General features: G+C 50.3%; 2 protein-coding genes across 5 annotated transcripts; one reads left to right on the plus strand and one right to left on the minus strand.

Annotated features, from left to right (window-relative positions):
- Nucleotides 1-5004: 5004 nt before the first annotated feature.
- On the minus strand, nt 5005-7839 carry LOC119089838 (ankyrin repeat domain-containing protein 16). Its single transcript, XM_037212651.1, has 3 exons — nt 7589-7839; nt 6398-6502; nt 5005-5297 (listed from the first exon to the last, which is right to left on the minus strand). Exons 1-3 carry the CDS (start codon nt 7602-7604, stop codon nt 5005-5007), a joined length of 414 nt encoding a protein of 137 aa, XP_037068546.1. The 5' UTR covers nt 7605-7839.
- A 5500-nt stretch (nt 7840-13339) lies between these two features.
- LOC119090462 (myc-associated zinc finger protein) lies at nt 13340-22367 on the plus strand. Of its 4 annotated transcripts, none has more exons than XM_037213272.1 (6): nt 13340-13471; nt 16833-16990; nt 19318-19513; nt 19849-19991; nt 20141-20245; nt 21374-22367. In XM_037213272.1, exons 2-6 carry the CDS (start codon nt 16841-16843, stop codon nt 22322-22324), a joined length of 1545 nt encoding a protein of 514 aa, XP_037069167.1. In that variant the 5' UTR covers nt 13340-13471; nt 16833-16840; the 3' UTR covers nt 22325-22367. The 4 variants fall into 4 exon arrangements, with proteins under 4 accessions (XP_037069167.1, XP_037069166.1, XP_037069169.1 ...); XM_037213271.1 differs by having other exon boundaries at nt 13340-13460; nt 21374-22363; XM_037213273.1 differs by lacking the exon at nt 13340-13471 and adding an exon at nt 13616-13666.
- The last annotated feature ends 3677 nt before the right edge of the window (nt 22368-26044 follow it).

Genomic DNA, 26044 nt, shown 5'->3' on the forward strand with positions numbered 1-26044 from the left:
CCTCCACCAGTGCCCGAGCAATGCTAATGTGATGCTTTGTGATGTGTGTGTGCGTGGTGGCGACTGTGAGGGCGAGTTGTTTCGAGGCGCGCGACTTTCGTTGTGTAACCCAGCCGGCTTAGAGCTCTCGGTGCTTGGAAGCGGCCCAGTGGTGGCGGGCGGACGAGCGACGGACGCGGGCTGCTCGCCAGGCCATGGCCTCGCGTAGTGGGGCCAATCATAATCAGACGTACTGCTAACGCTGCCAGGCGAGACGACACGAGCTGTCAAACGCTGTGTGAATCCGCAATATAAACCATGTATTCGTGCCCGTTGCGCCCTGATCATCATTGGCAGATTGGCTTATTATTGGCAGGTCATCCGAAGGGGTGGAGTTCCCTATATATGGGGGGGGGGGCTACAGCCCCTCCCCAAACTTTGGAGAATAAAACGGGCCATATCCACGGGGAACTAGCTTGTTTGCGTGTTTTAATGCAGGCTTCATCATCATTTTTTGCTCAGCCCCCCCCCCCCCGCGCATAGCGTAAAACTACACCCCCGGCCATCCGAAACAGTGGGCCGATATTCTGGCATTGGCGATGAACCATATCGAAGGTGAATTTCACTGTGCAGTCGGACACGGCCCAAGACGTAGCTTAAAACCCCGCCTGCGTGGTATGAACCTGGAGGCCCAAGGACTTCCAGAAAAGTGGCGTGGAGGTGGAGGTAATGCAGCAGAGACGGAGGACGTGACTCCTGCCAGGACTATAGCCGTCATCTTGCGGAAGCGGAAGCCGCACGAAACGAATATCGGCGAGATGCAGCTACGGAATGGGGCCGGCATGATGTGGTTGTCAGCTCGATGTGATGAAGGTGACTATGCCACCCATTTTGCCGCATAAGGTGTGCTTCTTCACGTCAAGATTGGTGCCATTCAGTCAGACGTTCAGCATGCTACAAGACGCGGCACAGCCTCACCGTAGTGGGTCTCTGGCCGTTCTCCGGCACAAGAGAATGACAGCCAGAAACGCACCCGACGTGGTCAATGCCTTCCGGTCATTTCTCCCCGAGAGCCGTGATGCAAATCGAGTGACCTCCTATGCTAACAACTGTTCTGCCAACAAGTGTTGGATAACGCTGACAGCGCTTATGCAAGCTGTCCACTACGATTGCTTCGTGGCAGAAACCACCATTGTCAAGCACCTGACAACGGGGTATCTCCATTAGCGTTGATGTGCATCACCGAGTCATCAACAAACAGCTGAAGAGGCGGAAAGAGGTGTGGGATTTCGGGGATCACGCCACTCTGGCGAAAAATGTCAATATCCCGACCAAGAGCACGAAGTATGATGACTTCCTTGACTTAGTGATGGGTTCAGTGGGGGAAAAATCAAGAAGCTTCAGGGCCAAAACAAACGACTCTACCTTGGCGACCTAAAGGTGGTCCAAGCCCGCACAGGGAACATCAGGCTGTTTACCAAGACAGATTTCAATCAAACAGCACGGAGGTCACAGATCACCAAGCAGACGTTCGACCTGGCAGAGCCCTGAGCATACAACCAGACCCCGAGGAATCAACAGAGAAAATGGCAGAGGTATCATCGAACTTGCCTCCTCTCACGCCACCGCACAAGAGGCAGCTTTGGGTGCAGATGGAGGTCCATGCCAAGTCGGGACTGAAGGACCTTGTGACAGCCTGAGGGAAACGCGGACGGAAATGAGCAACTCGCACGGGTTTAGCACCGGTGTCGATGGGGGGCGATTGCTGCAAGTTTCTGTCCGACGGGCTTGGGCGAGACTGTTGTGATCCAGAGACGCGCCCGCGGGCTTTGGTCAGGGGAGGAACGGCTGTGTTAAGACGGTACTGTATTTACAGATCAGTTCGTAAGCGCTACGATTCGACTGATAGTCTGGGACAACCTTTACCGGTCTTCTTGTTTTGTATCATCTGGAGGTATATGAATGTCAACAACTGCAAGTTTGGATGCACTACACCAATCCGATACACATTTTGTCTGTCCTTATGGTTGCTGCAGACAGTACCGAAAGCTTCGCTGATATAAGAAAATATATTGTCTCGGCGGTTGTACATGGAACGACAGTTCATCAAAACTAAACGTCACATTAACGTACTGACACGCAATTAGCTTTGCTTTGCTTTGCTTGAACTGCCACGATGGCAAAAGGAGCTACGATTTTGCTCATTGTGCACACATGTTTTTTATCATTTGTATCCCGCCCGTACTCCGTATCAAAACCACGCATGCCTGGAACATACGTCCTTTTATTAGAGCTATGTCAGTTACGTTTTTTTTTTTTGGCTGGGGGCTTGACCTGAGGGTAACGTAAGGAGCCAACAGCGAAAGGACTTAGATCGATTCATAAACTCATTTAACATATTTGGCACTGAACACACCATGCACTGTAAACGCACAAATTTTGCGATTCTCTTGATACAAAGAGCGTCTTTGTACCTCAATGTTACGCCAGTTTATGGGGAAAAGCACATAGCTCACTCTCTTGAAAAACATCAAAATGTTTGATACGTCCTTTTGCCACTGAACGACAGAGAAATTATAACGGTCGTAGAGCAGAGTAAATATCGGACATTGAACGATAACCCTAGCCCGGTTATCTCATTCAGAGGACTGCACGACGGCAGCAGACAAGCGTTAACGATAAAAACGACCGTGTCACAAACATGGCGACCACCCGACCCAATCTGGAGCCGCATGGGCCCAGCACAGAAGCAAGTATTGCACCCGATCCTACCGTATCACTACAGCAGTAATAACTGACCACAACCGAACACAGTTATCACAGTGGTCGCGGCCCGTCCGCCGCGCGGCAGCCGTTCTCCCTCACGCATGGCCGGCAGTACTGAGCTCAGCTGCCGTCGTCTCGGGACAGAGCCAGTCCGCCAGCTCGTGGTGGGCGTGCACGCGCGCCGTATTGGCCGCCGTCCGACCGTGAACGTCGCGGGCGGCGCGGTCCGCCCCGTTCGCCAGCAGCAGCCGACAGAGCGCGGCGTGGCCCTCGCGCGCCGCCGCGTGCAGCGGCGTGCTGCCGTCGGCCGCCGCCGCCGCCGCCGAGTTCGGGTCCGACTTAAGCTCGCACAGCAGGCGGGCTGTCTCCTCGGAGCCGGCCTGGGCGGCGGCATAGAGTGCGGTGCGGCCGAGCCGGTCCCGGCGGCCGGGGTCGGCGCCGGACCGCAGCAGCAGCGCCGCCAGCTGGCCGTGGCCGCCGCGGCAGGCGTCCATCAGCGCGGTGGCGCCGCACGCGTCGGTCGCGTCCACTGTCGCCGCCGGCCGGGCGGCCAGCAGCCGCCGCGTCACCGCCAGCCGGCCGGCCAGCGCTGTGGGCAGGACCGGCATCACGGGCAGGCAGCCCAGCCGCCGGCGAAGGCGGGCCACTCGGCGATCAGGGCAGACCAGCCTGTCGGCTCACTCTTATGCGATCAGCTGAGCTGAGCACAACCGAGCCGCACCCTCGGGCGGACGCCACGTCAACAGAACGGCGAATGCCGTCGAAAGAACAGCACACACACGTTCGATGGGAGCGCAAGCCGGTAAGTTGCGCAGAATTTCAACCACATGAAGCAATCGCCAGACAGCTAAATCTCCCCCCCCCAAAAAAAAAACAACCTGAGAAATGGCGATTCGGGCCAAGGCTTTTTCCTTCGTGAAACATTGTGTTCCACCCAGGATGCCGAGCACATAGCCACATACGCTCGCACACGCGTGTAACGAAGCGACCACAACAGGCCATCCCTTGGTGGTTAGAACACCGGCCGGTCTGCGCCAACACGACCGTATCTTTTCAGCCAACGGACGTCAAAGACGGCTGGCGTTTACGGAATGGTCGCGATGCGACTTAAGCAACCCATCCATCACACGGCCTTCAATGACAACAGCTCTCAATGTCTCAGGTCGCTTGTTGAAATATGGGTTCGGGTTTCTCTCAGACCGACTGTACCAGATGCAGACTGACCGGGTCTGCTCATTCCGCGATACCGACCAAAACAATACTCTATCGCACGGGCGCAGCCAAGGGAGGGGAGAGTGGCTACACCCACCCCTTCAACCGGCCTTTTTCGTCACAGACGGCTCATGAAAGAAAGTTAACACACGGCGTGACGCGTCCTCCCTGAATTATGCCCGCTTACCACCAACCAAGACATCCTGGTTGCACCCCTGTCCACCACGCCATGACTGCCTGGCATAACCTGCCCCATGTTGTAAAGAGCTGTGGCATGGCGGCATCCGAAAAGAAAGGCCGAGCTAAGAAGCCTGGTGCCTGCGTGGGGCGGTGAGGGCAAACAGGCCGCATGATTGGGGGATAACGAAACCACAAAAGGAAGCGGTGCTAACTTTGGAAACTCCCGATACATTCACTGCAACCGTTCGCTACAGATCCCGTCCAACGTTGTCAGGTCGCTTCGGTATGACCCCCTTACAATGCTTGCAGCAACGTGTTCAGACTGTTTTGCCAACATGCGCATAGGTCATTGATTAGGTTCATGATCTTTCCAAGGTCAACGATGGCCAGCAACTTAGATTCCTCTCTTCTTAGTTTGGATCGGTCTGGTCTTAAGCCTAGCTGCATATATCTGGCTCAGAATACAATTTCGCGCCTACTTGGCTCGAAAGTCCCATTATATTACGGTGGAATTATTCGATGTCGCGTTTCAAAACACCAAGGTTGACCTGATAGGAGGACAGCCCAACCATGATCCAGCCAGTTAAACACATCAATCGACAAGCCTGCATCAGCGACCAGGTACATGCCCTAGGGACACTCCTGTAACCTGTGAGAATGACACAAGCGTGAGATTTGCGGAAATGATACCGGTGACGACAAAACCTAGCCTACATAAAACACATAAGTACAAGCATGCATGCAATCATACTTCGATACAATATATGCAACATCATAAATGTCCCTATCAAGGGCTCGATTGACGACTGCGTGGTGTTGCTCATCATGCACACCCGCCCTTGCCCGCATCCCTGGCCCGTCCCAGTGTCACGAGCGCGCCGCACGCTCCCCGAGGCGCGCCTCACCGGCGGTGTGAAGCAGCGTGCGGCCGGTGCGACTCCGGCTGTCCAGCAGGCGCGGTTCGGCGGCCAACAGTCGCTCCAGCACGGCCAGGTGGCCGGCGCGCGCCGCAAGCTGGGCGGCCGTCCAGCCGTCCTTGTTGGCCAACAGCGGCAGGGCGCCGGCACCCAGCAGCGCCGCCACGCACGGCTCGTCGGGTCGCGTGCTGGCTAGCATCAGCGGCGTCCAGTCGGCCCGCTTCAGCGCGTTCACGTCACAGCCTGCCCCACAGTGGCATGCGGTGCAGCATGAGACGAAACGGAAGGGCAGAACGGAACTGCACGGAACGGACGGAACGGAACGAAACGGGACAGAACGAAGCGAAACGGAACGGAATGGAACAGAACGGAATGAAACGGAATGGGACGGAACGGGACGGGACGGAAGGGAACAAAACGAAACGGAACAGAACGAAACAGAACGGAGCGAAACGAAACGAAACGAAACGGAACGGAACGGAACGGAACGAAACGGAACGGAACGGAACGGGGCGGGGACGGGGCGGGGCGGGAGGCACGGCACGGCACGGTACGGGTCCTCCATCCTGCGTCATGATGCATTCTGGGCGAATCCAAATTTTGAAATTCTTCGTAACATTGTCACAGATGGCCGCCGACTGCGTGACAGTGGCACCAGCTCGCACCAAATACGACGAATCACTGTAGGTCCGCCCGGGTGTGGAACGGTGTGGTAGTTGTGCCCTTGCAATGAACTTAATTTGAAATCGTACTCATTTTGTTCAATTTGTTCCCAAGACATGGCGAGAGTTGGTCACCAAAGGCTAAAAATGTTTAGTTTTCACTAAAAGTAGGCCATTGGAGATGAAGTACATTGAGGCATTGCTGCATCACCCTGAGCAGGTGTCCAGAAAACAGACTCAATGATCTGAAGGGGTAGACAGCAGGGTATGTGATGTAATTAAATATTATGATCTCTAATGGCCTGTGGGGTCCTGTATTCTGACGCAATGTTGTGCTGGTTGAGGCACAATGCATGACCATGGAGTGTCAGCATGTTGAGAACCACTGACCACAACAGGATTGTGAATTATCAAGCCTCTAGTTTTAGTTCTAGCTCTCAGCAGATGCACCCCACAAAGAGGACTTGCAATGCAGCCATCTTATTATATGCCTGCCAAAAATTGCATGCTCACTTTTCCAAGCAGGGAGGTCATCTCACAGTACAACTTCAAGTCAATAAATTTAGTTATGCATATCAGCCCTCTATCAGTTTAGGTCTAAGGGGCAATGAATGAGAAAGAAACCTTAAAATTAAGTGATATGTACTGATGGTAGGGCAATAACAAAATGCAAAGAAGTACCTGCTTTTATGAGAACTTCAAGACACTCCAGCTGCGAGAAGTGGGCTGCCTCATGAATTGGGCGTTTTCCATCCTTGTTTCCCATTTCCAAGCACACCCTGCAGCCTGCATTCAGCAGAAACCTGGATCATGATTAAAACATGATATTCACACAGGAGTCAGAGCATGTTGGAGAAATGCATGAGAGTGTTTACTCAATGAACATCACTGAAATGAGTAGACATGCACTTTACTGAAATACACTTCATCAGTGCAACACACATATCAATCAATTTGTTGTTGATTGGTGTTTTCGGGCACGCCGACTGCAGCGGTCGTTTGGCGCCCATTCACATATCAATCAAAATAACACTGAACATCTGACAAGTCAAAAGAAAATGCACAAAAAATTTTTGCACAGAAGCTCTTCAAGCTGCAAGCACCATCCAGTCAGAAAATATGTTCACAGTGAGTGTGTCTTCAATGAGCCCTCAATGACTGGAAGAGCCTTCCCTATGAGATATTTGTTTAAATAGGTCAGCCACTTTAAGTTCAGACTCACTAATCACTGAGCCCACAAAATGTACCAAAAATTAATCCAAGACCAGCCTAGTTATTAGCCACATGTGATTTCTGAGAATGGGACTTGCAGGTTCTTGCCCTTGAAAATCCTGAAGTGTTTGACAAGGTAAGGTATTTTACACACCAATAGGATGGTGGGCTGCAGGAGGATTGGGTGGCAAAATTGATCAGGGTGGTCAAGTTTATTAAGTTTAAATTCAGATAGGAAGGGTGAGGTACACTTCCTTTGATGACAAAGATGATGATGATTTGGGCTTTGAGGTGTGAAAAGTATAACAGTCATATGGTGTCTATAGCTTTGCTACCTTTAGCTATCTTCAGTTAGTGTTGTTACATTATGCTCCATACCATTACCCTCATCACCAATTTTTTCTCAGTTATTTAATGTGCTTGCATTAAGGTGAAGCTTGTTTGCACTTGTCATAGTCACAAGCTCTATCTGTTATGATTAATTATGATATGTTCTGCCTTAAAAATGATGATTGATGTACAATACTCTTTCTTAACATGAGGTGGCAACGTATACCATGACCCAGTTTTGACCTTATTTGTTACAAGGCCACACACATCATTAATCAAGTCATTATTTATCAGTTGTTACTTGTTGAAAGGTTGTACCACATCATTCACCTGAGGATTTCAGCATGTCCTTCCCTTGCTGCAAGGTGCAGACAGGTATCCTTTGATTTTGCCTGAATGCAATCAGTCCATACAAAATTGAAATGACATTGATCAATACACTTCTTCAATGCCTCCAGCATGCCTTCTTGAACATATTTAAAAATATTCTCGTTGATGCCATCCATACTAACAGCTTTTCTTTTTGAAAATAAAACACTTTCAGTCGTGAGACCGCTACAAGGCCGAGTAATACTGCTGAAAAACCCGGCACGCGACATTAAAATCTCACAGGTACATATCGCCTCACACGCGCCATAACCTTCTTCAAATAGTTCACTTTTTTAGAGAAATTATACCACGAGTATTTTACGCACAGCCGATATTCAGCACAATCAGCTAGCGTCAGCAAACTTTCACCAATCAAAAGTGATATGATCCAAGCGTGGTATTTTACGGCAGATCAATGATGAGCGGAATTATTACTATTGCTATCGTGGTTTTGGCCATTGACGGTGGCAATGCTGTTATGATAAATTGCTCATTATTTTCACAAAACTAAGATATTAAGGTATCACGATTATGGCAAGAAACAACAAATTTAGTTTGTGGCATACAGACCAAACATGAGTAGCAAGGAAATACTAACGTCTTTTTTACATTGATGTTTTACATTGATACATTGCATTGATGTTTTGATTTTCTTCAACAGATATCACCTGCGACATAAAAAACGATCACACGAAAGCAAAAGTAGTCGGATAAAGGCATGACACAAATGGAACAGTGGCATTGTTTTTGACAGCCTTACGCATTTCGTGACAATGGCGGGAGACAGTTTCAGCTTCATCTGTAATCGTGTGGCCAATGTGTTTTAAAATAGATATGTAGCTACGTTCTCTTACCATTTTGGAGTTTTGACTATTCGGGAGTAACTCAGACTTTCAATTTGCAAGGGTTTCAGGTTTCCGGTACAGAGAGTCCGCCTGGTTGTGGCGGACTTTCTGTGGAGGCTAAGGAGGGCCGTTGTAATTTGCCCTTTTCGTTAGTGTACTGCCGCCATGTTAAATGTTCCTCGGATTTGGCAGAGGGTGGCTGCACCCTGCTCTCCCCAAATCCCCCGCCATGTTCTGCCAAGCCCCCGGCCCCAGCCCCAGCACCAACCCTAGCCCAGACTCAGTGCCAGTGCTAGTGCCAGTGCCAGGCTCAGCCTCAGTCCCACTCCCACTCCCAATCACAGTCCCAGTCCCAGTCCCAGTCCCAGTCCCAGTCCCAGTCCCAGTCCCAGTCCCAGTCCCAGTCCCAGTCCCAGTCCCAGTCCCAAGTCCCGGCCCCAGTCCCAGTCCCAGTCCCAGTCCCAGCCGCAGTCCCAGGCCAAGGCCCATCCGGAGGCGTAGCTTTAGCTCCAGTCCAGCCCCGTGATGCACTACTTAGCGCCGTACTGATCAAATAACGCATGCAACCGAGGGCGAACACCAACCGAATACCAGGTCCAGGCCGGGCCCCAGTACCAGGTACAGGCCTAGCCGCAGCCGCAGCCCTGTCCTGTGAGGCGCTTCCTAGCGCTGCGCTGATTACGTTACGCATGCAACCAACGGCGATGTAGCCAAGGAGGATTGGGTTAAGGGGCGCGGGAATCATATTCAAGCTGGGGGAGGGGATCCAAAATGTCAAAATGAGCCCTAAGCTTAGATAGAAGGCCCGCGTATGTGCGATGTACATACGCAGCTCGCCTAGCTTTCTTGGGGCTGCGCATAGTAAAATGGGACCTCCTCAGCCTTGGCAGGGGCGAGCACACCGTTGACAAAGTAAAAGGATAGTAAAAGGACCTGAGGACCTGATAGTAAAAGGACCTCCAAAAATCGCCGGATATGGAACGTCTGTTATTAAGGTAATGCTTCTCTTATATATATATATATATATATATATATATATATATATATATATATATATATATATATATATATATACGTGACCTGTAAATTTCTTTAGTTACATATCTATTTATTAAATTATAGACATTCCATATACATACATATACACACGTATAGGTCACGTATATATATATATATATATATATATATATATATATATATATATATATATATATATAAATACATTAACATCACAATTTTTACCTCCTATGACTGGAATGTAGGCAGGTGTACCGTGAGATTAATTCTGCAGTAGGTTTATAGTACAATAAACTGATGGAGTCACGTGTTAAAATTACTGCATGACATAAATCCCCGGTGTTCTTCATTTTACAGTGGTCGAGTGAAGTATTTTCAAAACGATGGAGCTCAAAAACTTTGTCAGAATTTTTATATGGGTTGTACAGAAATAGCAAAGACTCCGCGAATATAGCTTGAGGATCAAATGGTTCAATATTTTGTGTTAACGTGGCCGGATTTCGTTGGTCTGGATATCTTCAACATTCATTCAGAACGGATTAATGGTACAACTTATGTAACGTAGTTTTCAACCTGCGCGCTGGAATATCTTAGAGAAGAAAAAACTCGGCCTCAGGCTTTGTAGTCTGCTTAGACTGCACAGCCTGGGCCCGGCGACTTCCATTCGGACGTGGCTAACAGCTCGACGAAAATAGAGATGCATCTAACAGAAGTACCTTTGGTGGACTCAAAATTGTACATTTAGAGACATTACCGGCGTTTATTTCACCTGTGCGATTTTTAGATTGATGACAATAACGTATTGGTCTTTGCAGCACCGTGAAGTGGCACTGGAATCTGGTAGTGCAATCAGAAGAGTAAAGTCAAAATTTATCTTTGTTATGCTGCTATAACTGTTAATCTGTACAGAGGACATTTTCAAAATTGTAAAAAAGAGTCGCCCAGTGAAGGCTTCGGACTGTACGAATTCATTTTAAAAGGTGTTCAGAACCATTATTTTACTATGGTCATTGTTGCGCGCTTGGCGCCCGCCCCTGACGTTACTTGCAGCGGTCAACGCCGTTCGGTTTTGCGAAAACTGCGACCCTAGTCATCGCTATCCTTGCTCCCTGAGATTACGGCCGTGTGAGTAGGGCTTTATGATGCATTCAGCATTTGGTGCTATACGGCGCCGCCAGCCTCTCACCCTGGCGGGAAGGGCGGGCACCGCGGGGAACCGAACCCCTGGGAAACCTGTGGTTTCCCAGGCGCGCAGTGGTCAACGCACTGGCGCATGAACCACTACACAATTGGCCCCCGGCGCGCAGTGGTCAACGCGCTGGCGCGCATGAACCACTACACAATTGGCCCCCGGCGCGCAGTGGTCAACGCGCTGGCGCGCATGAACCACTACACAATTGGCCCCCGGGCGCGCATGCGTCAACGCACGGCGCATTGTGACCCACTACACAATTGGCCCCCGGCGCGCAGGTCAACGCACGCGCGCATGAACCACTACCCGATTGGCCCCCGGGCGCGTCAAGCATGAGCATTTTGATTCGCTATTTGTTTCGAATTGTCGATGCCTGCAAACCAATCAACGTGTTCAGGGAACATGGGATGGCCTTGTGCGATTTTGAACTTATTTTGAACCCAGTTCATTTAGCACTAATGAGGCCCACTTATCTATTTCGGCAGAGGGGTCCCCCTTGAGTACAACACTACGGGAACATTGTGTTCCACACGAGCTGAAGGGCCATTCTGTCCCACCGTGGTGTGTTTTCCGGCCGTCATTTTGTAAAAAGAAGTGGCATCCCCTGTTCGATCCGGAGGCCCTCAGAGGGATACATCACATCGCGTTGGATCGCTCCCTGACGCGGGAGGCCTTCTGACCCGCGTAGTTGACTCCGGATCGACGCATGGACCGTCATTAACACAACAACATCCCTGGCCATGGCAGGTGGTTAAATAATTGGCACATGGACTACAGTTGGGCTTAACGGGCGCGGCTCAAAAATGGTTGGAGGGCCGCCGCTCGGTACTGAGCGTGCTTGCTGGCACAGGGCTCTCCCATCACCTCAATGTGAGCACTCATCATAAGGTCTTGTTTCCTTCAATTGTCGGAGGGCCCGATCAACGCGAGAGATCCTCTGCCATTCGGGCTCCCGTCCCCGTCCCTGTTGAGCAAATCTTCCCCCGACCAGTTCGAAGCCTCTTGCTGACACAAAATGTCCTGTCAGGCACTGTGGGCCCCTGAACGCCACAGGAGCCGAAACGACGTAAACCGCGGGTTTGGTCTTGTCACTGCTTGGGAAATGAGCCCCAGAGCTCAGACCAGCACATACCTGACTATCCATTGTTCGTGATCTCTAGCTAAAATAGAGCAACGCTCTGTCTCAGGGGTCCCTATCGGTGCAAGAAATCCTCTTACTGATATTTGAGATCACGGCCCTATGGGCGGGGTCCTTAATGTGACCTACGGCCAGCACTCCGGACCCTTCAGCCATCTCATCGGCCCTTGATCTTTGGTCTCGAGAGACCCTTTGGCCTCTCTTGAGGTCCCCTCAAACACCGCTCCGGCCGGGGGTCAGTTATCGCCGCAGGATCCGTTTGGCACTGTGGCCCCTAACCGGCACAGGAGCCCCTTATCGTGTCAGGGACCTCCAACATGGCAAATTGAGGGATCCCGGCCTCGTTTCTGCTTGGGAAATGACTCAAGGGCTCAGACGGACATGGAGTCAACTGTTCGGTGTTCATGGTCTCTGACCGACTTACACACCCGTATTGTCTCAGGGGTCCCTAAAACTGTGCAAGATGACCTCTGATTGATATTTCAGGTCACGACCCCACGGGCCGCGTTTCTTTATGTGGCTCCGACTTTATAACTGATTGGGAAGTGCGTCCTCAGGCCCATACCGACACGGGGCAGAGACTATGTGGTACGGTAGTACCTGGCCAACACATAGGCCCATATCGACTCAGGAGGTCCCCGATCGGCGCAAAGAGCCCTCTGACCCTTATTTGAGGGTCCGTCTTTGCAGGTCTGGCCTCTGAATAAGCCCTTCGACCAGCCCTTTACGCCCTTAGACCCTCCAATCGGACCCTTGATCGTCGGACCGGGTGGGCGCTATAGGTTCTTGGGACCTCCTCGAGCACTGCTTTTGGCCAACTTGGTGCCCCTTGACAACACGGGGCTCCTGTTGGACGTTGTGGGGCCCCGAGCAATGTAAATTGTTGGCTCCGGCTTTGTCCCTGCTGGGGAAATGGGCCACAGGTCCATTCCACCAAGAAACTGACTGTCCGTTACTGGTCCACGACATAACGTTACCCATCCACGACATCCGTTACCTCCGTTACGTTACGTCCACGACATCCGTTACCTCCCCACGACATTACGTCACGACAACGTCCCCCACGACATTACAGCGACGTCACCACAATGTCCTCGGATGTCTCAACGGCATGGCATTCCAGCAATCGGGCACGGCTTGTACACGCCGTCGCCACGCCGTCCCCGCGTCTCTGCGAAATGACGTCGCAGTCACCTTAGCACTTGCCATTCTCGCAACTGAATTACGACGTACATTTGTTGGCCGGATTTCAAATGCTGCCTATGCACGCATGTCAAAGTTCGATTGGAGCGGCCAGGGTGTAACTCTGACTAGCAATGGCCATGACTATTGCAGCATTCACGGATGCTGTTGCACGCTCAGCAGGCGGCCTTCGAAAAAGTTATGTACTATTGTTAGCATTCTCCCCACTCCCGATTATTGACGACTGGCCTCGCCTTTGCCAGCGTGCCCATCCCCCCCTTGCCATGTGTCCTTGCCGCAGGGGGAGAAAACAGAGGGAGGGGGCGTGAAATGGGAGGGGGAGTTGTAGGCACTGGGGCGCCTCTTTCCTGTGATGACTCTAGGTGACGGGGCACACTACTGGCGTATAGACGGTGGGAAGAGCTTTTTCAACCGGCGGAGTCGCAGGAACATCGGATTGTGAGTGAAAGGTGGATAACGCTAGGCGATAAGGTCCACGCTTGCACCTCCGCTCCGCGGCGTTCGATGCGCAAGATTGAATCCAGTGGAATATTGGATCGCGCTCGGAGTTATGCATTCGAGGAAGCACATGTGAATCCTGCATTTGATCACATTAATTGTGTTATGTTCTGTGTAGCTGTTCGGACTCAAAAGAAGGCCATCAGGTATTTATCTTGTTGGCCATGCATTAACAGTTACTAGCCTTGTCACCACATTGTCTCCCTTGGGTAGCTATGCTGTATAATGTTTTACATTCATTTGTTTGGGATCAGTCTTTGCTGAGTACAGTGTGCTGCAAATTGTTAAGTAGATTTACTATTTGATGTTAGAATTTGAGTTCAACAAGTAATGTTTGAATTATTTAAGTGTGTCATTCAGTGATGCCTGTTCCGGCCACTCCTCTATGTTCCTTGAAGCTCCTCCAAACTAACCTGATTGTTCCTGTGGCTCCTGCAACCTCCTCCAACCTCCTCAAAGCTTGTGCTCATGTCATCCAACTTCCTCCAAAGTGAAGGTATTTTCCAGAGTAGTTTGGAGGAAGTTGTGGTATATATCAGTGGGCCAATATATTCATATGCTTCTCGGCTCCATGTGTTTTTGCAGAACAGAGATAACACACTGGTGTCAAGGTTGTTGTGGACAGTGTATATTCTAGGCCATTAGTTTAGTTGTGTTATATGATTAAATATAAAATCATAACATCTAGGTTATTTGAGTTTAGTGCCATAAACCATGGCTTAACTATGCAGAGTTTGTTGATATGTTTCAAAATGGTAGCAGATTGATTTCAGTTCTCATCTGATCTCCTCCAAACTAATCTCATTTTTTAAGAAGTGAGGGGAATGGAACTGTAGTAATTTTCCATCCCAAATCCCAATGCTTCAGCCGGTTTGACTACTTGCCTCCTGGCTCACCTGTCTGTGGTACGGTGGGTTGAGTTACTACATGCCCTCTTTTTACATTTGGCTTGCATGGCCTGTGGCCAGTGGCAGACCCAAAAGTTATGTGACTGAACGCCAAGGGCAGGATAGGACGGACCATGCCAAGGATGACCACATTTAACATTGACCTCCAAATTTTGTCATTAATGTGGAGTTTCATCATCAGATGAAAGGGATCAGGGTTCATGTAACAAGCACTACATAGTATGAACTTGATCCCTAAAATTCATTCTTAGTGTGGACTCTAACCCCTGAAATCCATCCTTTCAAAATGTTTGGGCAAAATATGGTGTGAATGTTTTGGCATTGCATGCTACCACTAAAAATCAAGCCACATGATCAGATTTGGTGCAGTATTCCATGTACCTGCTGTGCATCTGTCAATCACTGATTCTGTCCGATATGAGCTACATGTGTTGGGTGACTGATATTGCCCTTTCTCTTCAGGGTGCATGTCAATTGCCCAAACATTTGATGTCATTACATGCTTTTGCAAGTTACCTGAAGCTCTCTGAGTTTAATATTTTGAATGTATAGTACCCTTACATATTTAATGAAGCAGAGTAAAAAGTAGTGGTAGAACTAGCTGAAATTCATGTATTTGGTGTCATATAGGTGTGCAAGGCCAGTAAAATCAAACTAGTAAGGAAAAAGCACACAATAATCCCTTTAACTCACGCACTTTGTAGCACAAATGCCTGATCCATGGTTCTCTTAAACCTGGAATGGAAAGTTGAAAGATGTCAGTATTTCCATTCTCTTAAAAAACTGGGCTTGGTCGTGGTGACCAGGTCAAATGCAAGGTGTATTCTAGAAGAATGTCTGAAGGCCTATTTGTTTGCTCATTCTGTGTTGGTTTTGCATTTGGCCCAGTCATAATCCTGATGTACTGGGTTTCTTATAGCACAATGAACTAATGTGCCAACAAACATAAAAATATGTCAGACACTTCCAGGTTGATGTGTCGCTTTTGTTATACTGCAGTTTTTGTTGTGTTATACTGGCTTGATGTGGAGTAGCAATGTAAAATATGAGAATGAGTAAATGTCAGTGTGACAAGGACTTTCTGGAAGGCAATTTCAAAGAAGCTTCATAGGGGAATAACATGATCCTGTCAGTAAGATAAGTGGTTGTTGAATAAATCACGTAAATAACAATGGTAATAGCCTTATTTTCAGATAAAAACTGGGAGACTGGAGATATAGATGTGTTGATATTTCAGCAAAATGCCTTCATTCAAACAATAACAGAAGACTATCAACAAGCAACACAGATATAAGGCTATTGCTACCATATTATATATGTGAAAAAGATTCCCTGCAAAGGCATGTAACAGCTTCCATGGTCACCTGAATTGAAAAAAATTGGCTTCCTGCTTTTTGGTTTGTTAGTTGTGTTTTGAGGCATTCAGATAACCATGAGGGAAAATGATCCCCAATTTAGGGCATTGGTGGTAATTCAAGGTTGTATAATGTGGGAGATAATCATGAGTAAGATTGCAGTATAGTGGTTGGTGCTCCTAGCATGGAAAATGTTTTGACTAAAAACTGGCTTAAAGAGAATCTACAGAAGTATGTCTGAGGCAAGTACAAAAGAGACCATTAATTGTTATGACCCAGGCAAGCAGCAGTTTGAAACCAGGTGTTTTGGGCTGTTGCAGCATGAATGTACCTGTACCTCTGTTACATTGGTGCTGGAGTACCTCATGTACATCATGTACATCACACATGTTATGTACCTCAGGTAGTAGGGTGATAAACTTAATACTGATAATCAAGGATGTTTTAAACACTTGTTTAGTAAGGTGACTCTTAAGAAGAAACTTTTTCCTTAGTTTTTAGAGTTTTTAGCTGGAGTACGGGGGTCGGTGGATTTTGTAACTCATTCGCAATGTCAGCCATGAGAACAGGTTGTTGTTAGGGGTGATGCAAATGTGATCCAAACTGATGTTTCTGGACTAAAAGGCCTCTTTGTAACTCCTTGTGTCTACAGTCTTGGTGCTTAGATTCAGCATGGGTACAATAAGTTGTCACACACCCAAGGGTGCTCAAATGCTTTGCACATCTAGCCCAATAGAGCAGGACATTGCCACATGGCCTTTTTTGACATCTTTGTCATGACCATCTTAGTAAAATGTGCATACCCCTGGACATTGATAGGTTATGCATAGTCTTTTAAGTGGGGAATCCACAAAAGGACACACTATCCTCTGTGCCTCATCCCACCTCTGATTGAAAAGTATTTCAGTAAAAAGTTGTTGGTTTTAAGATGTGCTACAGCACCCACTTGTGGAACTGTTTCTGGTGCAGTACAGCCTTTCAATCTGCGACAATTTACCTTGGTTGACACCCCATCTAAGTTGATGACATGTTTTTTTTTCTTATTTCAGGGGTGGACATGGCAGGCCTTTCGATAACGTCGCTGGGTCGCGGCCAGTGCTGTATGCTGTGCTGCAATCAGCTGTACTCGACGGGGTTCAACATCTACCAGGCCCGCACTTACCATGGAGAGAAGAGCTTCTACGCTAAGCTGTTGGAACTGACAAATGTACGTGGCTTGCGTTCACTTTACTGTATTTGTGTGCAATGATTGGGTGCGAGGGAGTGTTTCATATTCATGAGGGATTTTGAACCGAGATAACCATTTTGGAGATCATTCAGCACACTTCACGGGCCTGCCCTCTTTACGACTTAAAACCTCCAGATTCTGATCTTGATGCTCATAAACGGATGCACACCATCTTGTGTGCAGACTTTTTGAAGGTTTCTCAGGCATGCATGATACCGTTGAAACGCCACGCGAACACTGCCATCTCATTTGCCATTTAGTGCTTAACGCCAACCACAAACACGATTATCGAGCCATCCATGGCTGGCGTGTCAGCACAATTTCTCGCATGAACAGACTTTAACTGACCCTGAGCCAGCGTAAGGCGTTGAGTGCAAAAGTGGAACATGAGACACGTTTCGTTTAACGTTTAGCACGGGAAGTTGGATGGTGGTACGAGTTGTGACGGGAATAAGACCGGGAATCGAATAACTTAAGAGTATGACCATAACCATGTACATGAATTCAAGTGCAGTACAAAATCGCGGACAAACATACAGAAGCACCGCGAGGAACGGTCAAAACACGAGCACATGATGGTATTGGCTACGCAAACACGCTCCAGTAACACACTGTCACCTATTGGCAAGTTGAGGTATTACAAGTCGGTCAGCCCGTCCGCTGCAGGGGCAATTCTGACGCGTGGAGTGACGGCCAGGCTAGTAACGATAAAGACGTTGCATGACATAATAAAATAATAACGTATTGAGCAACACACTTGCTAAATAATAAAACTTGTTCTCTGGAGCAGTCTATAACACTTAAAAGGAATGCTTCACATTCGAAGATATCGAAGCAAGCATCAGACGTCATGAACTGAGTTCACCGATAGCCATTAGTATAGTTTCACAGAGTGTTCTACATTTCTAAGGGGTTTGAACTGAAATAGCCATCTTGATGATCATTCGGTGTAGTTAACAGACCTGCCCTTTTTGAAACATAAACCTATCTAGTTTCTGAGGTACACGCCCGCGAGACGTGGAGGCCGTTCTGCACAGTATTTCAAGGTCATTTTGGTATTTATGACGTCATGATAACGTCGTTTAGATCCTGCCATTTCTTAAGCCATGCGACGATCGAGGTTAACGAAAATATATTGGTCAAGCGGTTCATACCATGCGTCCGTGAGCACGGATTCAAGATATAACGGCCGCCCTTGGTTCTCAATCAAGGTTGTGCGAGGTACGGTAACGTAATCAAACTATATCGTATCGAGGAGCCTAGCTGATAAACAGCTAAAATATGTTGTCGAGAGCAGTCTTTTCAACTTAAAGCATGCCACTAGTTTTGAGTTTGTTCGATCATGTCTGATACTTGCTGCAATATCTTCAAATGCGAAACATTCCCCCATGTAGAAAGGGCTGCTGTAGACAAAACAATTTCTCCGTTTAGTTAACATGTTTCTTATTACGCCATTGTTTGATAACGTCATCGTGCCTTGCACGGGATTGATTGAGAGTCGATTGGCGACCGTTATGTGTGGAAGTCGTGCTTACGATCGCCAAACATGAACGACTCGACAACTATATTGGTATTGGCCTTGATCGCCGCGCGGCCAATGGAATGACAAGAATTAAATGACGCTACAATGGCGTCATGGATATCAGGGTGATCTTGAAAGCCTTCCCGGAAAAATTTGCACATTGTCGTGGCATGTAGCTCAGAAACTAGGAGGGCTGTGGTCTTGAGAACGGCGGGGCTGTGAACTGCATCAATAATCTTCAAGATCGCTATTTCAGTTCGAACCTCCTTACGAATGTAGAGTACTCCCCGTCGGGTTATAAGCGAGCTTATTTCCTCACTTCTGATTTTTACCTTAATATCTTCAAATGTGGAGCATTTCCTTTAGCCAGATTAATTCGGCTGGAAGTCTTGGGATGGGCATGCGTTAGCTATGTTGGTAGATCACTAATCTTCGCCTCCAACCAACCGAATCGAATTGCTGATGTTGGCAGTTATCAGTTTCTATGATGACCACAACGAGGTTATTTGACGAAGTATTCCAAAAATGGAAAACTTCCGTTCCATCACCCTCCCCCGCCTCTATTGTATATGACAGCTGTCTTCAATATATATGTTTTCTTCAGTACTTTGCATTCAGCCGGTCCATCCTCGCGTCTTAGTCAGTGTGTGCAGCTCGCATGTAAACTGTAAGCTGTATTTATCCAGGGAGTTATTACCATGTTGTGCTAGTGTTATAGCAATGTTGGCTGCTCGTGTGCAGGGCAGGGCGGGGCGTCACCACGCCATCCCCGCTGTGTCGGCAGTATACGGCCAGCATGCCGCAGCTGGTGAGCGACTCACTCTGCAGCGTCTGCGCCACGATGGTCTCCCAAGTGGACCAGCTGGAGTACCAGCTGAGCCACGTCATCTCGCAGATCCGCGCGCTCTTCCACAAGATGGTGCAGTCGCAGACGGAGGTGGCCGCCGCCCGGCCGGGCCGCGGCTCGCTCGGCCCGCAAGGTAGCGCTCGCCGTCGGTGACCGAGCTGGCCCGCTGCGCCTGCCGGCCGGATGGCTCATGGTCATCGTGCCACTGCTGAACGCTGATATAACCATATGTGTGGCGGTTGAATATCGGCTAATACCAATATCATTATTTTGTCGCGCGTTTTAAGAGATGTGAACTTGCTGCAGTGCAGCGTCGCCATCATCGAACATGCTTCCTCTAGTGGGTGAGGAGCCACTAGAGTTGCGTTGTTTGGGGCCACTGTGATCGTCTGCTGTGCCTCGCCGTTCCCCATGGTCCGCGATAGCCAATCAGCGTGGGACACGTCACTCCACTGGTGTGCTTGTCAGGCCTGCCGGGCGGCGCGGCACGGACATCGTCCACCGAGGTGTCGTCGGCCTCTAGCGCGTACCTGCCCGAGGTCAAGTCAGAACCTAGCACAGACCCACCACCACACGCGTCCCCGTACTACGCCAAGAAGCCGCCGAAGGAGGTATGACCGCTGACGTCAGCTCGTGGGCCACGCACCTTGATGGAAATGGCAATCTGGGAACGGAGAGGGAACGGGAGAGAAAGAATCCGATTGCATGTGTGATATGGCATGACAGTACGTAAATGAAGGTCGTGTGTTTTCTGTCGCAGTTACACCCCGCCTGTGGTCCTACCCTCCTCAAGGTCAAGACCGAACACCTGAGGATGCCGCACACCCGCGCCTTCTCCTTCTTTACCAGGAACCGTCCATGGAAGGTGGGGCCACGTGGCCAGATCGACTACTGGATTATGTCCTTGAATCAACCCTTCTGTCCCATTGCCACTTTCAGACCTGGTAAGGCAAAGGTACTGCGTGGATATAGCAAGCTGAAGCTGGCGTCATGAATGGTTGGCTTTAAGTCACCAGTTACAAAACCATGTTGACACACAGCTGGGTTTTCTTGATCTATTGCCTGGGGTATAGTTTTGTTGATTTTTGTTAGGTTTGGTTGATCCGCAACATGTTTTTTTTTTAATTAACGCATTTGTGCGGGAAGCTACAGCCTGGAAGTGATAAGGTATTGCATAACCGTCATCGCCATTCACACACATCAGTGAGCATGAATGTTTATGGCCACATGTATCTGGGCTGTGAAACCTTATATCTTTATTGTGTCTGGGGTGCATCCAGAGCACACACATAAGACATCGAGATTTCGTGTCAGTGGTCAAAGCGTCTTCATTGATAGGTGGTTTCCACGATTATATTGATGATTATCAAGTTATATGGATTTCAGACAGCATAGCTTGTTTCCACGATTATATTGATGATTAGCAAGTTATATGGGTTTCAAACAGCATGAAATGCTGATGTTTAAAATCATGTTGACTGCGCAAAGTTATGTTAGAGATCATGTCATGTTAGAAATTATGCACAGAGTATAATTAACTCCATATTTTTGGATGTGTCCAGAATACAAATCAACCCCAAACTATACACGTCATGATTTGTTTTGAATGACTATCAAGTAGTCAGTGTCATATATGATAAAGCTTAACCCTATTACGAGTTTATTGTACTACAAATCGGTGATTGCTGTAGAACATCGGTTAACTAGTGACACCTGGTATATAGGAGGTCAGTTATTTTTAACATGATGACTTATTGCTCAGAAACCAGTTGTGCAATATTATGAAATATTACGATATGTCGCCGCTATCGTCATGAAACGCATCCAGATCGCGGCGAAATGTCAGTGTAGGCAGGTTGGGTGCGATTATACGCCGACTCCATACTATTTCGCGGCTCCGCTCCCGTAGAAATAATGTTCATTGGGTACGACTGTGCGTGCCGCGCCGTGGCTGGCTGCCCGCGTCCAAGCCTCCGTCGCTGGGCTGTTCCAGAACGGCACTCCGTCGGCGACGACAACCCGTCGTCCATCCTGGACGCCTGGCCTGCCTGCGCCGCCGGCCGAGGCGCCGGCGCCGCTGGTCAGCGCCGCCGCCGGCGCCGGCCAGCCCGACGACGGCCTGTTCAACATCGGCGCCTTCCTGCAGACCGACCTGCGGGAGCCGGCCGCCGCCGCCGCTGCCGCCGCAGCCGCCGTCCACTCAGCCGCCGCCGCCGCCGCCGCTGCCGCCGCCGTCTCCTCCGCCGGCGACTTCACCGACAAGTTCGTGCGCACCGTCGATTCGGAGGACGCGTACCGCTTCCAGTGCGTGCTGTGCAGTAAGCTGGGCGACTCCGCCGAGGTGATCCGGCGCCACGTGCGCGCCGACCACCCGGGCGCCGACCGCATCAGCTTCCCCGGCGCGGCGCCAGCCAAGCGCGCCAAGCCGTCGGCCGGTGCGGTCAAGCCCGCCGCCAGCAAGGTGCCCCGCTCCATAACGGCCAGCTCGCCGGCCATGGCGCAGAAGATCGCCGAGCGCGCATACGTGTGCGCCGGCTGCGACAAGGCGTTCGGCTGCGAGGCGTTCCTGACGCGCCACGTGACGGCGCAGCACTGCGGCCGCATGTTCAGCTGCCAGTACTGCGGCAAGGAGTTCAGCCGCAGCGACAAGAAGGTGCGCCACGAGCGCTCGCACACGGGCGAGCGGCCCTTCAGCTGCGGCTTCTGCGGCAAGGCGTTCTCGCGGCGCGACAAGTGCACCTACCACGAGAAGAGCCACACGCGCCACCGGCCGTTCGAGTGCCAGCGCTGCGGCGAGGTGATGTTCTCGGCCGGCGCGTACGCCACGCACCGCCAGAGCTGCTCGGACGAAGTGCAGGGAACCGGGTCGCTGTGGCACGCGCAGATGCGGCCGGCCTCGGCGGCGCCCCCGGCCGCCGCCGCCGCCGAGGCCGGCGACCCGTGAGCGGCGCCGGCCGCCGCTAACGCGCCGACGCCGGCGGGCGAGGGCACGGCGCGTGGCCCCACGGCCCCGTTCAGCCCGTGACGCGGCGGTGCAGGGCCGGGACGCGTCGGGGATGGACGCCCAGCGGCGCCGTCTCCGCCCGCTACGATGCCGCCCAGGCTCGGTGGGACACCCGTGAAGGGTCTCGTGGGTGCACTGACGTGTTGTCGCCCGTCGGAGCTGTTCGAGATATGGACACTGCTGTTCACTGGCCAACGCGCGCGGAAATTCCGACACTTGTGTTAAGGTAGGGATGCACTTGGTTTTAGTGCGTGCTCCTGCGATCACACGAGCTATACAAGTGTCCAGACCGACTGGATAACTTGTTTTAGTACAATTGTTGTATTGCAGATCCTTTCTTCCAGCAAGGCTTTACAACGGCGTGACAAAGGCTGTTTGATTTGTGCTCTAGTACCTGATGCGTGATTTCGTTCTGTGACATTTGGAATGCTGATTTTCGTTAGGTCGTGCTGCTATGAGTTGTCATGACCAACCAAGCCTGTGCCATTGGGCGGCATGTTACTGCCTGGATGAGGTGGTTTACTGAAGCCGAGCAGAAGAATGAGGTGAAAGGCCCATGCGGGCTGGATATCTTAAACCGAGGTGATCCGTCAGTTGTGGGCGTACCGTCTTTGAGTTGAGCTGAAAATATTTTTAACTGAAAACGTTTTAGCCGGTTTTTAACGAGCGTTCCCGTTGATTAGCCAATATCCGAAAATATCACGCGTCCCTGAGGCAAAACGTGCTCACATCATCCGCTTATAAACCAGCACGCTGTCACGTTGCTTGATGATACGTCATGTATCCGTGCGAATGCAACGGTGTGCATATGTTAGTGTGTGTGTGTGTGTGTTTGTGCGTGTGCGTGTTCATGATCGTTCATCCCTTTTCGGTGATCGAGGAACGTGGTCCTGCCGGGTTTTCTCTCGATGGGCGGGGAGTTGGCGCACGTGTTACATGTCATCCTTGATTTCTCCCATGCGGCCGTCGTGCTGGGAGATTGCCTTGTGCCTACGTTCATAAGACGAAGGTATGATACCATGCACTTTTTAATCATTCTGTGTAAGCATGTGTGCCAAAACTAGGTTGCTCTTACTTCAGATCTCGTTTCTCGAGTCATTCATGAACAGCTCGCGCGAATGAAGCTGGCGTTCGTGGCACATATGTTCGTATGGCGTCACTGAAAACGGTGTGTGTTCGTAGTTTGCTTTATGGGTTCAGCCTTCGTTCACCCATTAATGCTTTTTTCTTTGACGCTATGCAACATCGCACCTGTATTAGTTCATGAATGTTAATAATTCACGCGGCCGTTTCCAGCAAGCGCAGCCCTCCCATGTTTTCCAGCGTTTCGTGACTTGATTGGTCACACTTGATTGAAGATTGGTCACATCGCGCCTGCGAGCTGTCAGTGCTGCGAACCTGTCCGATCCACAGATAGAAGGACGCAGAAGCGGTCCTGTGCCACGCGATAATTTTAGAGATGTGCCATTGCTTTCGTTTGCAGGACGTAGGTTCTGTTCAGTCTTTCTGGTTTTGTATTTTATTGTGAATAAAGACTATGCATTTCTGCTGTGTGTATCTGATGAATCTTGAGGCGTACGGTGGGCTGGCTAGACGGACGGCAGATCGTCAGGATTGATTAACGAGGTCGTGACTTCATCGATGGGAGGAATTCACGTTTCCCGCGGTGAACCCTGCAACTTGGTTCCCTCACAAAATGTCCCCGGATCTCGGCCATCTTATTTTGATAGTCATGTTTTTAATTCGGGGAACTACCCTCCTTTGTGCATCGTTGAGGGTTGGGCAAGTAGGTAGGTGCGTGGAACATGTCCATTTTCTCCAGCGGCTGGGGGATCCCACCACTGCGACCTCAGTATTTCAGAGAACATCTGGCGAAATGAGAAAAGTTGCCGAAGTCGGGCACGATTGCTCATTTGCTTTACATCAACGTGATGAAAGGCTGACTATCGTTAAGTTAGGTACGCGAAGCCAGCGGTAAGTCGTGTTTTGTAGCTTGCTGGCCAGGGAATGGTTTGATGTGAATGATGCTTGTTAAGTGGAAAAGACTTATCTGGGCAACACAATTTCTGCACTCAGTAAACGTGCCACTCAAGCAGTTACTGTTTGATTGCGTCATGGAACGTTTGTATGCCGATATTTACTGCTCACTCACTTGTGATTATTCAGTCCGTTGAGAGGTGACAGCATGGGCTGGAAGTGGTCGCCGAGGCATATCGTTAAGTGCTTTTGTTTTGGCCCTTGCTTCTGCTGTTCTTGCATATGTATCCGTGGGTTTATGACATGTTTACTTGTGTTCACAAACTTGGTTGTAGCGTTTTTCTAAAGCTGTTCTATTACAGGTCATTTCTGTGATATCTAGGAAGAACGTGTAACTTTCCGACCCTCTGATCCTCTATTTTGCTCCATCCTGCATCCTCGCGAGATCCCGCTTCTCCGGGGCAGGCCGTATGCGTCAGCTACAAGTGGATCGAGAATCCCGTGGGAAAGGAAACCCCGACCGGGTACCCAGCGCACATGCGCGAGTTAAAGCTCACGGCTGGTCCCCCAAGCGCATGCAAGTCTGCCTCACCGTTACCATTTTCCTTCATCCCATAGCCGTGAAATGATCATTTTTGGTCAAGAGGGTTCTAACCTAAACAACCAACCAGCCAACAGAGGCGCCACATACGCGGTTGCCAACCCGTGGGCATCGGTAGCATCACTGCGGCACCAGGTGTGCCGACGTCCACCCCACGGCATTGTCAGATATCGCGCCTCTAGACGACCGCCCCGGAATCCGGCACAACAGCGGGTGGGCCTTACGGCACTTTTCCCACAAACGTCAGGTAGAACGACAGCCCCGCTCATGCTTGGCGTGGGGCGGCGGAATCACCCGGGCGGGCGGCGGCGCCGCGGCAGTCGCCCCCAGCGGTGGGCCCACGCTCCAGCCTTTCCGAAAGGATGTCGCCAAACACGTCGCGTACGACTGCGGTCGACCCCCGCAGAGTTCTAGAGCCCCAGGGAGACAGGTAGATGACGGCCTCACCATCACTCGGTGTGAGCACGGCAGACCGTCCGCGGCAGCGGTCGTGGAGGTGGGTGACGGGGTAATTTTCTTGCAATTTCCCCATGCAGATAACTCCAACTGGAATGAGTGACCACTGAAGTACAATCAATTGATGTTTCAGGATTTCTGACTGATGGCTGATTGCTTGCAACGCTTACTGCTGGTATTACCTCATCTCGTAAACCCATTTAAAATCGGTTCTACCTTTTTTGTCCGCGATTTTGCACAGCGATCTCAGCCAATGCTCTGCAGTGGCTTTGTCAGAGCGAGTCCGTTTCCTGACTGCATCGATATGGCGGCTGGCTTAACGTGCTAGCAACCGGACCACCCATCGTCCTGATTGGCCAAATAGGGAAGTGTACAAGCAGCGTAATCGCCAATCCCCGAGTGATGACGGCACCGGGTCGTGGCGCCATTCAAGAAGTGCTACACCCACCAAGTGTGGGGTGGCAATTGAAAGGAGCTCTGCTGAAGTCAACATTTGGCGAGCGTTCAGGAACGAATCCCTCGGACACTCCGACCGACGGTGCGGGCGAGGGTAGAGGCAGCGGCAGTGTGCCGCCATTCACCGAGCGGCTAAGATGTCCGCGAGGAACGGGTCTGCCAGTTCTCTC

The sequence above is a fragment of the Pollicipes pollicipes genome, unplaced genomic scaffold (assembly GCF_011947565.3).
Source record: "Pollicipes pollicipes isolate AB1234 unplaced genomic scaffold, Ppol_2.1 Scaffold_3087;HRSCAF=3621_pilon_pilon_pilon, whole genome shotgun sequence".
Taxonomy (NCBI): domain Eukaryota; kingdom Metazoa; phylum Arthropoda; class Thecostraca; order Pollicipedomorpha; family Pollicipedidae; genus Pollicipes; species Pollicipes pollicipes.

Bases quoted from the DNA above. Each gene is read 5' to 3' on its own strand.
- LOC119089838 (XM_037212651.1), bottom strand. The intron at 5,298-6,397 runs GTACTTCTTTGC...ACTGTGGGGCAG, and splicing joins TGAAGTTCTCATAAAAGCAG to GCTGTGACGTGAACGCGCTG.
- LOC119090462 (XM_037213272.1), top strand. From the start codon at position 16,841: ATGGCAGGCCTTTCGATAACGTCGCTGGGTCGCGGCCAGTGCTGTATG. The intron at 19,514-19,848 runs GTAGCGCTCGCC...TGTGCTTGTCAG, and splicing joins CGGCTCGCTCGGCCCGCAAG to GCCTGCCGGGCGGCGCGGCA. The intron at 19,992-20,140 runs GTATGACCGCTG...TTTCTGTCGCAG, and splicing joins CCAAGAAGCCGCCGAAGGAG to TTACACCCCGCCTGTGGTCC.